Here is a 17,138-nt window from a genome sequence, read left to right on the forward strand (position 1 = left end):
CTGGTTGCCATGGCAACGGCCATATTTGTTCTTAATGGTGGATGTTCACATTGTTGTAGGAGGAAAACATCCATAGCTTTGCTATATGTTCAAAGAAAATGAAATCTGACGTTTTTTCATGTAACAAAGAAACCTACCTATCACTTAGGAAAGTAAGTTTCTTCAGGACCGACAGCTGGTTACCATGGTAACAGTCTTTCAAAGGTTCAAAATTGGTTCGTCTTCAGGATTGGCAAGGTGGAACTTGAGATGATAAGATGATTTTAAATCCTTTATGCTGCAAGGAACCTACCTGGCACATTTTTTATAACAGTTGATTGCTGGTTGCCATGGCAACAGCCATTCTTTTATTTTCTCTCTTAATTGGTTTTCCAAAATGAATTACCAATACAACTACTAACAGAATATGGACATACATGGGTCACAACCAAAGCGAAATAAAAACCGTGACAAAGTGTACATGTGCAGCACACAATACATACACTTACAGATAATCATAGCCTCCCTTAATACCCTTATAAATATCAATTGTAATTCGCCTCCAAACAATATTGTTTAAGTATATGATTACATAACGTTATTTCTTACATCTATATCATAATATAAATGTGAAACGGACATACTTAATGACGGATATTCACAAGGTACATGTAAATGTCATAGTTATGCGCACAGTAAAGTATTTGACCTTCTGCAACTCCCACCGACAAAAAAGGGGAGTAGTAGGACGCTATGCATCTGATATGATACATCCAGGAGACAGTTGTTTTTGCGGAGACAGTTGTTTTTAAGATTGTTTATACAATTTGAAAATTATAATGGGAAGACCATCATAAAATTGAAGACGAAGTACTTTTAACCAATAGCTCATTAAAACAAAGTTAATGAACTGAGCTTAAGAGGGGCCTTGTATTTTTGTCAGGGACTATACTTTGATTTGACTATTTATGCTAATAAAGTTAAGATTTCTTTTTATACAATTATTCTATATTTACCGCATACTTATTTTATGCATTCTGTCACAATGAATTTGAGGGAAACGGCCTTGCGAAACAAAAAATTGTATATCCGATATCCGAGTACCTCAGTGATGAGTGCCTTTAGAATTTTTTACGTGTATCATATCAACAATATACAGGTTTTTTTTTACTATTTTAGAAACTAAAAGCCACTGATTTAAGAAAAGCCGAAAATTCTATTTCAGCTATAGGTTGACCTGCAGTTACAAGTTGTAGGTCAAAATCAGCACAGATAAAGAAAGTATTCACCTTCGGAGAATTCACAAAACTATCCAAAGATTAATCGTCTAAAATGTGTCCACAATATTCTCCAGAGGATGTACGTAGGAGGTCAATCTTAACATAGGAAGTGGTAAACAGAAGTGTTCCGCAATGCGCCTTAGTTCTTTTATCTTTATCAATGTTTTCACCTATACGGTATTATACCCCTGGTATGTGGAGTCCTGATAACCCCAGTGCATGCGGACCCTTTGTCTTTATGTACCTCATAGTGAATACACAAAATGATTGAGTAAGTAACTTAGTGATTGATGTCTTAGAGAATAATAGAATGTGTAAAACAGTTTTATTCTATTTCAAGTGTCCCTATAAACCCCATGTAGTTCCCTAATTAACATTTTTAATTATTGTAAGCATTTCATGGCATCTATCCGTGATTTTCATACAGCGACACGAAGATGGCCATAGCTCACAGCGTAGTGAGACGTGATTACCTCACTTATTTCGTGTCAGTTTCAAAACACGAAAAATACGCATAAAGACCCTTAAGTCACGGCTCCCGTTATGCGTGTCCCAATAAAACAATGTTAGTTGTTGACTCTATAGATCTTCCTCTCTCCAATAATGGTAAAACCATTCATCAACATTGCCAATGATGGAAGTCTCTACTTGTAGAGATTGGAATTCCAGTCTCTACTAGTAGAGTTCCGGACTCTACTGGATTCCAATCTCTACTGTGACATATATATTTGATGTAATTTTGAATGCTTACAGCTGTTCATGTCGCAAATTTCTAAAAATTCTATATTGCTCTAAGATTATGATTTATGATTTTCTCTCGACTACCGAGGAGAAACAAATAACAACTTACTCTGGAGCAGCAAAAACACTGAATACATGTGTATTTAATTTTTGAAAGAACTGATGATTGAATATACATATCCTGGAAATCAAAATATTCAACCCTACGGCAGGATGGTAAGTATGAAAACACGACAAACTGGCAGCCATACGGTGATGGCGGACAGATACACAGTAACATCGCACCTGGTCTGGGAGCCTGCCGTGGCTGCACCTCGCAGCTTCTCCGCCAGGACTCGGACGATGTTGAGAAACAGGAGAAAATTTACCTAAGAAAAGACAAAAAACGTAAGTTCCATAACCTCATACCATTGACATACACACTGCTGTCATTTGCATTCCAAATATGCCTTTACATATTCATTTCTTTGTTTCTGTGTACATATTCATTTTTTTCCAAAATATATAACCTTTAAAATATTGATGGTATCGCTGAATCACTGCGGTCACCGGTCATTGCGTGGCGGCAACTAATTAATCGCACAACTATCATTCACATAAGACGCACCGCCCGGTGCTTCCTCTGGTTTCCCTCCTGTAGTGAGTCAGTCCTCCTTATTCACACGGGTAAATATGGACAAAGGATTTTCTAATCTCTACCTAAACCAAGATTCAGGACAACCTTACCACGATAGTGACTGATATCGGTCCTCTGTAGATCCACCGGTATTCTGGGTGGACACTGGTGTCGATCCAGCAACTGAAAACAAACAGAGAGGTAAACTCAAAGATAACGAAATCTACATCGGTAAATTCATTGGAATATGGACCGTACCTATAGCAAGAGGAGTAGGTTGTTAAAGATTTAGCAATATCTCAACTTTTCATTTCGACTTCAGTTATAAAAATGGACACTCCCCGAACAACAGAGCTATGGATTTCTGGGAGAGCCTAAAAAGAACTACTTCACCTTCCCTACCCGTACATTGGAAAACGTAATGTGATGGTAAGAAGAAAGAACTTACTCCCCGTCGTCATTCACTGCCTTTACTGTAATCCAAGGGACGATGAACAGCAAGGGTGCCCCTGAGCAGAACATAATGTGTTGATTATGAGTTTCTATGAGACAGTTCACTCGTGTGTAGGGTAGCTTTTATGGAACTTAATTGATATTTGCGATTCTTTGTCGTTAATAACTGCTACAACAGTTACTGTAATTTATGAAAATACTCTACGATACTATGTTACAGTTTTTTGGAGGTTATGCTATTATTATATAGAATTGACGCACTTTTTATAGTGTCAAATATCATAGCGATGAATGAATGAATGTACGTGCAAAGGTGACGAGTATGCGTATTGACATGTAACAAACGATGGCACATGCATTTGGGTAGAATCAGTTGACTGCTAATTGCGCTGTGACACATGTGTACCTACATATGTGTGATTGATATGTATGTATGTGCACGTACGTACCGATTTGAAAGATATTGCTGACAGATTCATTTGTCCACATGTGTGAAAGAGATGTGTAGATGATTGACAGACATGCGAGACAGTCAAATACCAGCAATTATCATATGGGGGGGACGCTGGTAAGAAGGTGTCTATCTTGATGAGCCGAGCCTTGTTGGGTGTGTTCTGGTGATGAGTTGCTGCTTGTTGAGGTGTGAATGTGGTGATGAGGTGTGGATTGTAGAGGTGATGAGGTGTGGATTGTAGAGGTGTGAATGTGGTGATGAGGTGAGGCTTGTTGAGGTGTGAATGTGGTGATGAGGTGCGGCTTGTTGAGGTGTGAATGTGGTGATGAGTTGCGGCTTGTTGAGGTGTGAATGTGGTGATGAGGTGAGGCTTGTTGAGGTGTGAATGTGGTGATGAGGTGAGGCTTGTTGAGGTGTGAATGTGGTGATGAGGTGAGGCTTGTTGAGGTGTGAATGTGGTGATGAGGTGCGGCTTGTTGAGGTGTGAATGTGGTGATGAGTTGCGGCTTGTTGAGGTGTGAATGTGGTGATGAGGTGAGGCTTGTTGAGGTGTGAATGTGGTGATGAGGTGCGGCTTGTTGAGGTGTGAATGTGGTGATGAGTTGCGGCTTGTTGAGGTGTGAATGTGGTGATGAGGTGAGGCTTCTTGAGGTGTGAATGTGGTGATGAGGTGAGGCTTGTTGAGGTGTGTATACGCTGTAGCCTATACCAGGCTCCGTGGATCGCTGAAAAATAGTAGAATTGGCCAAATAGAGTGAATAGTATGCTAAAGGGAGTCGGCTACGGAGTCGGAGAGAGGGTCTTATAACCGTTGTCGCCTATTGGACCATCTCTCCATACCCGACTCCCTTAGCATACTATTCACTCTGTTTGGCCAATTTCTACTATTTTCCCAGCGATCCACGGAGCCTGGTAGATGCATTTGGAGGTGCGTATGTGGTGAGGAGGTATGTTTTGTTTTAATGTAAAATGTGGGAGCTTACCCCATCCCATCAGGACAAACCACTTCAGAGTCTTTTTCTCGGAAAAGACGGACACGAAGATGAGGTTGTGGAGGTACAGCGCCTCCACCAGTACCCAGAAGTACATGGCCATAGTTGCGTATTGAAACATGCTGTTTGCTACCTTACAGCCGACCTGTGACGTGGGATGTCGGAGACACTTTTATTTATTACTAAGTATAATGTCAACAAGATTGGCAGCATAAAAAGATGTTGCCATGGCGACGGTGGTCTCTGTTAACGTTTTCGTTTTTAGCCCACATGCAAATAAGGACCTCGCATAAATCATATCAGTCGATCACCTTCTCTACCAAAATAACACAAGTTGTCCAATGTATGAAAATCTTATTTTCACAAAAAAAGATATCGTACCATTTCCTCATAAATTATGTAAATGAGACCATCTATGCAAGATTTGTGTCTAATAGTGGCCACATTTACTTAACTTCCAAATGGTGCAAAAATGAAATCCCCATCATTTACCACTATGGATTTATAGTAATTTGTCATTAATTATGCAAATTAAGTACTAATTTGCATAATTGATATCTATCGATATTTAACTCTTTCTCAGTTACATATTTCATGTGTTTGATAGTCCTATAATAGAATGCAGCAGATTTATTAACAATCCTCATTAATTATGCAAATCAGATATTGATTTGCATAATTGGCATATAATTATGTAAATCATCACTTAAGCTATCTACACACCTAACATTATGATCATCCGTCATCCCCTTCTTGCGTTATTCTCTTTCAAAGTTTGAGTCAAAATCAGCTCCTGCAGTTCCAGAAAAAGCCGCTAGGGGGTCCAAATCTACAGGACATATTTTCCTAACAAAGAGCTATCCACCACTTAAAAATCATGACTATAGCATGTTCAGAAAACGAGATTTGAAAAGTGAAAGTTCCCCTGCAGTACCATAGAAAGTCGCTAGGGGGGCCAAAATCCAATCACTACAAGGTCTCCCACAGACCTACCCACCTACAAAATATGAAGACAATACATCCAGGCATTCTTGAGTTATCGTCCCATGGACTTTCACATTCCTGTACAATTTCTAGAATTCTTGCAATCTTCACACAATATAGTAAAGATTTGGCTCGCCCCTGAGGCGTCGCCAAAACTTAACGCAGTTGAACTGAACTGAATACACACCACCAGTCTCTACCTCACTATGGGGGCTCAGTCATATAATTGAAATTTCTTCAATTCGATACAAAGGCATTTCGTCAAATGTTAGCACCCCAGAAAATTACCACCATCCACAAAATTACCACAATTTGATTGTCTCCACCCAACGCATGACTGCCACAACAACAGGAACAGTATTAACAATACCTGACTACCTCAAATCATATCTACCCCATGCCCCATCACCCCTCAAGCCGAATAAGTTATCAACACATCAACCGAGTTTTTTTGTTTCTAAAGAAAAATGAACATCGTCAGTCTAAATATCAGCTTCCTTACCTGTGAGCCCTGGTGGGAGGTGGTGAGAATGTCGGGATCGTAGCTGGAAATGTCATGTCGCGCAAGGTTACACAAGTGGGTCCAGTATGTCAGAACTGTTCTGATGTCACCAAAATAGTCTTTCAGCAGTATGAGTGCTGCCTTGCAGATTCCCGACACGAACAGGTGGATGTGGATGAAATTCCTGGTGCAGTGAAGCCTTCTGGAGGAAAAGGTGTTTTGACGACTAAGGAAATGCTTTAGATATCATTAATCTAATAGGCAATACCCAACGAATTCCAAAAAAGAAGAGAAAAATTACACAACTGTTAGAGCAGAGAATTTTTCACCTACTTGAAGGATGCAAGGATAACAACGGCGATGACCAGACTGACAAGAGTGACGGAGTATCCCACTGTGTACATCTCAACAAGTATCTGACGACGACCAAATGCCTAAATAGAGCAGACATTAAATATAGCATATGGGCACGTCAAATCTCCTTACTTTCTTGAAATAACGTTACTGTGTGAAAAAGATGCTTGATTGTGAACAGTATTTTCTCGAAATGGATTTTATCTTTGGAAATCATGTGAACGTAGATCCTGCGTGTGCAGACTATTACTATAAGTTGAAAACGTCTCAGTCCTAAAAATATCTAAGTTCGAATAATAAGAGTTCATAGTTATGTTCGAAAAAGATGAAAAATAAGATCATTCCTTCTTTCAAAAGCTATCTGCCACCAAAAAATACCATAGCGCATCAAAAAAATACAAAAAAACAAAAACCGGAAGCTCTGCAGCAGTACCAAGGTTAAACGCCAAGATGTCCCAAATCGACCATGACCTTTGTATAACCAACACCTACCTACATACCAAATACCATCACGATACATTCAGGTTCTTACGTTAACTACAAAAACGCAGAATCACAGATACTCACACACACAGACACACATACACACACAGACACACACACACACCGAAACAATATCTTCATTTTAAAAGATTCAGACTTATAGACAATATAAGTCTACGTGGATATATCATAAACATAATGTTAATACACGTATACTTACGACACAAATCTGATGAAACGGCTGTTGTAAGCGAAAAATAGGTAGAATTCGATTAGAAAACATATCATGACTTATACTGACGTTTGTACATGGGGACATCTCTTATTTTGTTTTTCTAAAAAGGAAACGCATGGTGAATTCATGCCATCATTTCTAAACTAATACATTGAAGAGCATAACACTTAATTTGCGCAAGTATAAGGTATGCAATGTTGTGGCCCAAATGAAGTTTTGAGAATAATTTAAAACATCTTTCGACTGAATCTGGAAAGGATATCATTTCTTGGATGGTCAAAAGAGCAAATTGCACAAATCTGTAAAAACACCCTGACTACTTACACCATGTGAATACTCAATTTGTTATTTGATTTTACAAGTCCATGAAAAAGGCTTGCTCATGAATTTGGTATGGTAGCAATATTCTTATTAAACAAGAACGAGGTTGTTTCGGGTCAGAAAACATTGTCCTAGACACATTGAGCTTTTTAAGCCAGTAATATCACTATATCCATTGATCAGTCTACCTGTGACCAGCAGTCTCTGTAGTCAACGTGAGCATGCAGCTGGCTGTCAGCCTGGCACTCAGCAGACACGTGTCCTGAAAAACAAAAGGGAAGTACGCGTTTTTTTTTAGAGCTACAGCGTTTCACAAGAATTAGATAATCCTACCCTCTATTTTTCCTTCGCCAAGAAGACTTTGTTTTCGGTGCCATGATCGATGTGTTTGTTTGGTGACAGCCACACCCGAGAAGTGGTGAATGGGTTTCTATGCCTACTGGTAGATGGGTGGGTTTCGAGGAAACGAAGGTCAAGTGTTGCGTCACGTTCTGTGCTTTGTCACAAACTGAGCCCAGGCACGGTTCGTGACAGTGCCCGTGTATCCCAAACCGTGCCTGGGGCAAAAGCACATTTTGGGATACTCAGGCACTGTCACAAACCGTGCCTGGACAGTGCCCGGGGCTACAACTTCCCGTAGCATTGATTTAGATCGGGCGAGGTGACTGCCTCGGAACGTCGAATTAACTGGCAAGTGGCCCGATTCTAGGCTAGATCTGGTTTCCCAGGGTAGAATATATTTAGTTTTACAAATTGTTTTGTAGCATCTGTTATAGACACTGTCTTTTTGTGCAACTTCAATTCTAAGTCTAAGTTATTCAATTATTTTACAGAGCGGGAATTACGCTATTCCTCCTTATCCCAGCGGCCCGGGAAAAAAAAGATGACGGGGGGGGGGGGGGGGGGGGCGCTGCGGTAAAGAAAAACACGCTGCCATTAACATCTTGTATCATGGACTACTATGGTCGTGATTTTTTAGTGGTAGGTAGCTCTTCGGTTATCAAATGGTGTTGGTTTGGGAAGTATGTTTTTCTAAACTTCAAGAGCCGATTTTGCTTGAGAGTTTGAAAGAGATTAGCTAAAAAAGAGATAGCATAGGTAATGATTGACATAATTAAATGATACAAACGCAAAAACGCGTGTATGCTTCTATTACCAGGGAGAGACGAATGAATATAATGTTCATGATTTGAACCTGTAGGTGATGTTGTGAAGACCAACGTAATGGTATCTTAATCAAGCAAATTAGGACTTAATTTGCATGACTTAAGAGGAGAATTTATATTTCAATAGCGCTGAATGACAGGACTTTCATCCTCATCTCATGACTTCATTATAACGTGATTCGAGAGGAACATTAATGAATTTATGTAGCGCATACATGGGCGACAGAATGTTGTGGAAACATGTGTGTCACCTCTAACTCAAGAGGATGAACTGAACTGAACTGATGTAACGCAAACCATAACCTAAGGCCACAGCATGTAAATTCTATGGATGAAATCAGGCGCTCATCAATTTTCGCCTGAACAAAAAAACATTTTTTTTCCCCTTCAGGAGATGGTCAACATAACGAGAAAGTACCTAGATTAGAAAATATGTAGTGTTGTAGCCTTGATTGTACATGTCGAAGTGACGCTAGAGATGAAGCAATGGACTGTAGTTGTAAACGTGAAGCCAATTCGATAGTTGTAAAAGTGGCACCAATGTGGTGTAGTTGCTAATTTGGTGTTGAATGTCTACCACATCAGTCACACTTTGTGAATTTTTTGAATACAGAAATAAAAGACTTGTTGGCTTTGACACCATGCGTTGTCATTACAATTTTTGTTACAAATTGAATGTTTATGGTACCTTTTTCGCCCTCTCGCATTAATTTTGGAGTCTGCAGAGGATGTCATTCATAGATTTACTTGCTGTGGCCTAATTTTCAGTGACAAATTTCATAAGACCTTAGTGGTGAATGATTGCACATTCATACAAGTGTGTATGTTAGATAATTGCCAACATCATCAGACACAGAGTGTGTGATGATTAACATGATTTGCATAATCAATACAAGAACAGTACAATAGCTTCGAGACAAGATTACGTAACGTGGAACTCTACTTATGTTCTTTGGACACTTTTAACGTGTAAGAATTATACACGCAGTGTAAGAAATATGTGTAAGGCACAAGGAAGTGAGTCTGAGCTTACAGGAGCTTGGTGCCCGGGGCCTTACTTTATGACGCAAGGCTTAAAATGGTTTTCAACTGTTTAGTTGTGCGCTTACTTGTAGCAAACGTGATATATCTACTTACTTCCTTGTTCGAAATACGGATGCAGTGGGCAGGGTGTCTGGACCTTTTCACCCGTCCTGGCCTCCGGGAGACAGACGGGAGGGAGTGGATCAATAGTCGCCAACGTCTTTCTGCACATCTCTGTTGGCGATATAGAAATTTAGACAGCTAGACTTTGGTCACATACATAGCACGATAGTATTCAGCGTCAGTCGCACAGGTAAACTGACACAAATTGCAAAGATGAAATTTAGAAATACAGAAATAAGAAAAGAAGTAATAAAAGAAGATGAACTGAACTGAACTCTTTTATATTTTCGCTTTCTTCCGACAGTAAAATTGCCATTGTTTGGACCTCGTTCGTTTTTTAGGAGTGCTATATCTTGCCCTCGTGTTGTGCTCGCAGCTACGCAGTGAATTTTTGCAGAATTTGTTGTTCGTTTAATAGAAGGTCGCCCATTTTTAAAACTGCCAGGGTCAATTCTATTTTTCGCTTGAAAAATCTCTGTCACATTGGACGGGTTCATTGACCTGGGAACATCGGCTGATCCCTACACATCTGATGGGATGTGCGCGGGGGTGAGACAGTAAATTGGGCAGATCAGAGGCGCCCGCTGAAATGTAGATGGCGTTCATATTGGTCTTAATCAGGTCTATTCTCTACTTTAAAACACTCGGAGACCGAAGTTTATAGTATCTCCTATGTGTATGACAGTTATGCGACTGTTTTGTACATGTCGTATATTCTGAGGCACTATCCTCCGCTACGTAATGACCTTCTATATGTTCCAGTATTTTTTTTTTCATGAAAATAACAGCTGAGTGCATAGACAAGATTTATTTAATACATTTCTAATCGGCATAGTCGGTGGCAACAGCCACGGCATACTTATGCATAATAAGATCAGTAAAAAGAAGTTATTGCAAGGGGGCAGCCCTCGTTATATGTTTGACAACAATGAAATATAAGGGGCTGAAAGTTTTAAAAAAAATCAAAATACCAGAGTGACGAACTGTCAAACTCTACGCAGCAAAATACATATTGTCTGTAGTGGCGGATTGAAATACACCATTGGACTGTCATCACAAGTAAAACACAAAAGCACACTTACGGTTACTGGATGCCGATGAGTTTTGGAAGCTAAGAGTCCAATTCATATGCCCTTCAACGTCTCTTCCTCGCGTGCAACATTCGGTGACCAATGTGTGGTTGTTGTCAAGACTAAAGTGGTTACAGCCGATCAACTCCTGCCCACAAAAACATATAAATAGCAATAATGGACAAGGAAACTGTATCAATAGTCTCCATTGTACATGTTCTGTTCAACCATCCGGAAATCGGGATGCTGTGTCTTCTATTTGTATTGACAGATTCATTTCGGACAATTGAGGAAAATATACTGAAAGTTTAAAGTAAGATATTCAATTTTCAATAGCCTCAAGTTTCAAAATGGTTGCACAAAATTCACCACCAGGGGTACTCTTGCTAACAGTGCTTTGTTAGGGTATAGATTGCGCCATGCGCTATTTTATCGAAGAGCCGCTCACATTAAACAGATGGAGAAACGGTGCAGCAGGCCGCCCTGAGGTGGAGCAAAATGTGACCGAAACTGTAACGTGTGTCACCGTGTTACGCAGAGGTTTAAAGGAGTTCACTAGTACTGATTCATGACCCCTTCATTATGAAGTGTGCGCTTACCGATGATACAATTTACGGGCTTGTCTTCATTGAAATGTGCCAAATGCTGTCGCCGGTCTTTACGAGTTGATATGGAGCAAATTACAGGCTACATCAATGCTTTCTTTATTTTCCATAACATGTTTTACGAAAGATACACCACAACATTAATATTAGTTGATGGCTTTAAGGAAGTTATAGCCACGGGTGAGACCTCACCCCCTATAAACAATTGTCGTCTGAAAAGATATGAAGAATTCCAATAGCAGCCGATAACGTATATAAAAATTCACACACACGCATGGTGTTCCGACGGTCCAGATTTGCGGCAGCATGTGCCAACTTTTGGGTGAATACCGTGATACAAGCTGTATTGTTTGCTGGTGCATGTGACTAGAAGGATACCTGTGTTAAACATGGTGATGTCAGGCAGACTGTCAGCAGCACCAGTAACAGCACGGATTGGTTCGGGCAGCTCTTCTGGTGAAGATGACACATTTCATTTATCGCTGTGGTGCAGTCGCGACTGCCCTGAACTACCAGAATGATGTGTCCTTGCGATTTGTCAGCTGAACTGCATGAAAAAGAAAACACACGATGATATGACTGAGCGAATCAGGCTACTTTGTCCCAAGGGCCGTCTGATATGCTGTGCGTATAAAGGGAGGAAATGGCTCAAAACATTCTCTTCTCACAATTAGAAGACCAGTCCTGTTGTGAAACTATTTGCTAGTAGATGATCGGGCTGAACTTCGTCAAAACTAAGACATTTGCAACGCTAGGTATCTTAGGTACAGCTGACCTTTTCTCACAGAACACGATGAAGACAAAGTAGTATTAGCATTCCTCAACGATTTTAGGACTGGGTATCAATTAGTAACTTTTAGTAAACACTTGCGATGACATAGAACCATCTTATGAAAAACACTTCCGATGAAAGGAGAAATTGGCTATCATAAACTGTACCCGCCATCCCTTGCGCTGGTAACGAGCCTCGATTTCGTGAATGTCGCCGATTCCACGGTATGCTTCCACTGGCGCAATCCCAGAGGATTCCACCTCAGCGCAATCCTGGCCGAACCGTCTTTTTGACTTCAACTTTCTCGCTGCAGATTGACTGCTACTGTCAAACAATCTCACAGGAAACAGAAGTGTGTATCCATGTTTTTACAGTAAACCAACGATTTTCATAACCTACAAACTAGGGTCAAAGAACACATTTTGTGTTCCAAAAGACCGGAGAGTTTTACGTAGACCCTGCCAAATTGCAATCATTGTGTTGGGCAATCCATAAAGAACTGAGCTTATCGACCGTATACAGAACCAATTCCACAGCCCCGAAATGACTTTAAGAGTCTGGCAACTCGCTCGAGATTGGAAAAAAGGTTTTATTTATTTGATATATGGAGAAGTGGACTCCCCTGAAATCTTCGCTAGCGAAGCCAAGCCAACAACAATATGGAGGCAGCAGGCCATGCCGATAGGCACGATTTAATACTGCTACTGTAATGTTTTTACCATATTGTTGTATCAAAAGATTGCAACATGATGTTAGAGGTAAAACGATAAAAAAGAAAGCACCATGACATAGAAATGGAGTTACTAGGGAATAAGAGGAGTCAAAGTAAGTAGTGGAGTGGATTAACCATGTAATAGATCAATCTATCAACCGACTAGCAAGATAAAGAACCCACCAATAGCCCAGCCAACTAGCAAACAAACAAATTACCCAACCAAAACCAACTGTCCAACCAACCAACCAACCAACCAGCCAACAAACAAACAAACCAACCTAGCATTCAACTAACAAACAAACAAACAAACAAACAAACAAACAAACAAACAAACAAACAAACAAACAAACAAACAAACAAACTAACTAACTAACAAACTAACCAGCCAACCAACCAACCAGCCAACCTATCCAATGAGCCAGCCAGTTATCCCGCTAGTAATTCTGTCCAGGCGCCGCCAGTTGGATAAATCAATTAATGAATTCGTTACCTTTCGTCGGAGTAAATGGCGCTTCAGCTCTATGGTGGTAATTACGACAGGGCCTGGTCGATATCTGGCCGCATGTTCAGAACATTGGAATGCGGTTACTACTGGTGGAGCTATACATTCCAACTAGAGTTCCACGACTTAGTTCTTACATATCTAAATTATGCAAACGAGATCCTGGTTCGCATGATTCATGTCTAATAATTTCACCTTGCTTAGTTTCCAAATGCCGCATGAATAAAATGTCCATTATTCACCGCTATTGTATTACAGTATTTTCTCATGTTTCTCTCCCTTTGTTACATATTTCCTTTTTTTGGGAGTCCTATCATGAAATGCAGTGGATGTATTAACTTTTCATTATAAATCATTAGTAAAACGTCAGGAGACCCATTTTTAAACTTGACCGTTGTATTGAATTTCGTAAAAGCTGCTTACCTACCACTACCAGATACCATGAATATCTATCCACAGCTCCTTGATTTATGCTGTCAACAGACTCCTTGAGTTATGCTATCCACATACAAGCAGTTACACACATGCTTACATAAACAACACGCTTTATAAATACATCTTAATAAAGATTAAGATAAAGCGCTGCAGTACTGTAGCAAAACACCAGGGGGTCATGTTCAAACGTGATCTTTGTTTACACAACCGCTACTCACCATACAGATATCATAAAGATCCACCCACAGCGTCTCGAGTTATGCTGGCGACATACATACAAACCCGGAGCACGGCTACTCCATCGTGGCACAACCGAAAATATAACCTTCTTGACGAAGGTAATGATGCTGAACCAGGTAAGGAGACATCATGAGACAACGGTTTCAGCTAAGGCATCGGATTTGTTAACAATTGTCTACATTGAAAATATGATGTGGCAGAAGACCAATTGTAACTCCCTCGATGAGATTAATTATATGCAATTGACAAAAACTCTATGTAATTGGTGTGTTTCACATTGCCAATCCTGGCATGTTGGCAGTCTTCACTCCCCTGCCCGTCCCTCCCATGCGTCGCTACTTCTGTTCTCATTTTTACTAGCCTGCCATCATCACGTCCCACTGGCCAAGATAAGCTGATTTCAGCAGACCGGAAGTGCATTAGTAAATCCCCAGTGCAGATTTGTAGAAAAACATCAGGAATCTGTACAGATTCACTGTATTAATCCTGATGCCTCGCGTTCCCTACTGAATACGTGATATATGAGTCATCAGTAATTCTGACAACAGTACTCTGTGATTTTTCGTGGATTGCTTGTAATATATTTTCAAGAGAATACGTCAATAACCATTGATAAAAAACTCTGACTTGCACAGACTTTTCTGACGAATGCTAAACGCGTCAAACTCTAATTCTGAAATGTTTTTGTTGTTCAGAGTATCTGTCGTTTTCATTATTCTGTCCAAGAAGAATGAATGTGAATGTATTTTGTTTGTGTAGTTAGGTATTTTATTTTCCATAAAAAAATTGCTCATCTTTAATTCATTTTGTTTCTCACAAATGCACAAGTAAATGCATTTTGACAAACAAGGTATAAAATTCCACGAGACACAACTTTCATTCGCCGAGGATGAAAAGATTATTTACCAGACCAGAGGCGTGCATGTTAACTAAAGGGCTTTCCCTGTTCTGCTTACAGCCAGCCAGACAATTTGAGCTGGCCATCCTGACCGAAAACGGAGAAAGGCGCTGTTGATGCATCAACAATACGATCGAAGGGCTAACATGTCTGGATATCAGATTATCCTCGAAAAAGCCGCCAATTGCTGGCGTCCCTTTAGATATTAAGCACTTATCTTAATATCCTGGTACAAGGTTTATCCAATAAATGGCAAATCTACTACGCAAAAATGAAGGTTATGACTTGCCTGCCTTTACAGTGATGATAAGTCTAATACGTTATCAGTCACCATTCTTCTTTAGAGCAGAATCTTGTAACCTCTTTCGTAAGTCAAGATGTCCTTGTCTTGCGTACCAAGGCTGCTGATACAATATGTTCCGTCTGTTTTCATGCACCACATTCACCCGAATAAGTCACAGTAAAGAACTGAAACAAACTTATTTGCAAACGCATGACCAAGTGCTAATTGCAAGGGAACAAACAGATCCACTAACGTATGAAAAGGTATAAAATGTCAATATCTAGTCTATAGAAACACTGATGTACATTACCAGGGGTCTGACTTCGTTGAAGGTAGTGGCTAATGAATAGTCCAACGTTTTCAATGAAATGTGGGAATTAGGATTTTGATAGGAATACAGCTTTTTGGAGGTTTTCTACATTGTGAAAGCCCTTTTTTTCAGCCTCGTAATGAGGGCAGTTAAATTGTATTTCATTTTCCGCTGCATTCAATGTACAGTACTTGCAAACTCTCTCTTCAACCGGTAGCTTTCTATAACGCCCCTTCTTAATCTGTAGCGGGCACTGATTCTAATCTTACATATGGCCACAGTGAGTAAATTGTATGGATTACTTCAGCGCGCGCATTGATTTTCGCCTGATTTTGAAATAAAGAAACAATAATTTTTTACCCTTTGGCAATGGTCAATATACCGAAGACGTCTGTCAGCTCCATTGCAAAAACGTTCTTTATGCCGTAAACAGGCATATGCACATGTAGGAATGGTGATTTCGAAGTGAGCAGAGCCAACATTATTTAGTCACAGTCAGTCAAATCCGGATCTAACTTTATAATTATTAAAGTTGACATCGGTGTTAGTTACTGTTTTATTGAATACAGTGTTAAAAGACTTGTTGGTTGTAATACCATGTTTTATCGCTTCAAATCTTCTTACATGCTTTATTGTATTCAAGTTTGAAAATGTAGATGTATTGTTTCTTTTGCCCGCCTTGTTTTTTTTCGACCGCGCACACTAAATTTGGAGTCTGCAGAGGATGCCATCCGTAAAATGTACTTGTTGTGGCCTGAATTGGACCGCTTGTCAAAATCATTATTGTTTAAGTAACTTTCCATCGCGTATTCGGTTTTTACATGTTTAAAAAATCTTGATTTACCATTATCTGTAGATAACAGGTGACGAAATGTTTAAATGTACACATCTGACAGTCGTTTCCTTAACAATGTGCAGATTTAACGGACAAGAATAACCGAGACAAGAACTACATGATGTACATGATCCTATCGAATCTATTGCCCGGCTCGCACTTTTAATATGTCTTTATGATGACAACTATACAATCTACTAAAGAGCCACGAAGGACCACTAAGTGCCTTGGAGGAAGCTCTCTGGATTGGTTCGAGCAAGTGAGTAACAGTACCAGGTACGTTTGGATGGTTGTCCGTCTTGCCATATTTGAAGTTGTACAACAGATTTAAAAGGTCGTGTAATATAGATGTCCTCCGCATGAATTAGGATTCTTGTTGCTTGAGTAGAACACGCGGTAAAGGTAACAAAGAAAAGCTTGAGTACAACTTTGATGAAACACGGCCCGTTATTGCATGCTGTTGTTGACATGGTGAAGACTGGAGAATTCTACAAGTACACAGTTTACATATTGTTGGTAGTCCTTAGGTATTGTAATCTCTTCTTTTGATACCTAGCCCGATGTGTGCCCACCATACCGTGTTATTGCTAAGAATATGGAAGCACATCTATTATTATCACTGAGCATCTTATTCAGCTATTTAAACTGTGCATCTTTGATACGGGCATACCTATGTCAAAGATAATTTTAGGTGATATTAGTCACCTAATCATAGATAATTGTTACGTAGTTATCAAGCAGCATGCATTTTGTCATGCTAATCGTTG

General features: G+C 39.8%; 1 protein-coding gene across 1 annotated transcript in view; it reads right to left on the bottom strand.

Moving 5' to 3' along the window:
* The window catches only part of LOC136431371 (secretin receptor-like), a 38,368-nt gene that overhangs the window by 8,573 nt on the left and 12,657 nt on the right, over positions 1 to 17,138 (bottom strand). The window contains exons 2-12 of the mRNA XM_066422715.1: positions 11,760 to 11,928; positions 10,789 to 10,924; positions 9,698 to 9,817; positions 7,583 to 7,656; positions 7,059 to 7,079; positions 6,335 to 6,435; positions 6,002 to 6,203; positions 4,507 to 4,660; positions 3,065 to 3,125; positions 2,727 to 2,799; positions 2,286 to 2,368 (exon numbers count right to left, since the gene is read on the bottom strand). Of these exons, the coding sequence (XP_066278812.1) occupies positions 2,286 to 2,368; positions 2,727 to 2,799; positions 3,065 to 3,125; positions 4,507 to 4,660; positions 6,002 to 6,203; positions 6,335 to 6,435; positions 7,059 to 7,079; positions 7,583 to 7,656; positions 9,698 to 9,817; positions 10,789 to 10,924; positions 11,760 to 11,852 (1,118 nt within the window). The 5' untranslated portion in view covers positions 11,853 to 11,928. The remainder of the gene's footprint in view (positions 1 to 2,285; positions 2,369 to 2,726; positions 2,800 to 3,064; positions 3,126 to 4,506; positions 4,661 to 6,001; positions 6,204 to 6,334; positions 6,436 to 7,058; positions 7,080 to 7,582; positions 7,657 to 9,697; positions 9,818 to 10,788; positions 10,925 to 11,759; positions 11,929 to 17,138) is intronic.

The sequence above is a fragment of the Branchiostoma lanceolatum genome, chromosome 3, assembly GCF_035083965.1.
Source record: "Branchiostoma lanceolatum isolate klBraLanc5 chromosome 3, klBraLanc5.hap2, whole genome shotgun sequence".
Classification (NCBI taxonomy): domain Eukaryota; kingdom Metazoa; phylum Chordata; class Leptocardii; order Amphioxiformes; family Branchiostomatidae; genus Branchiostoma; species Branchiostoma lanceolatum.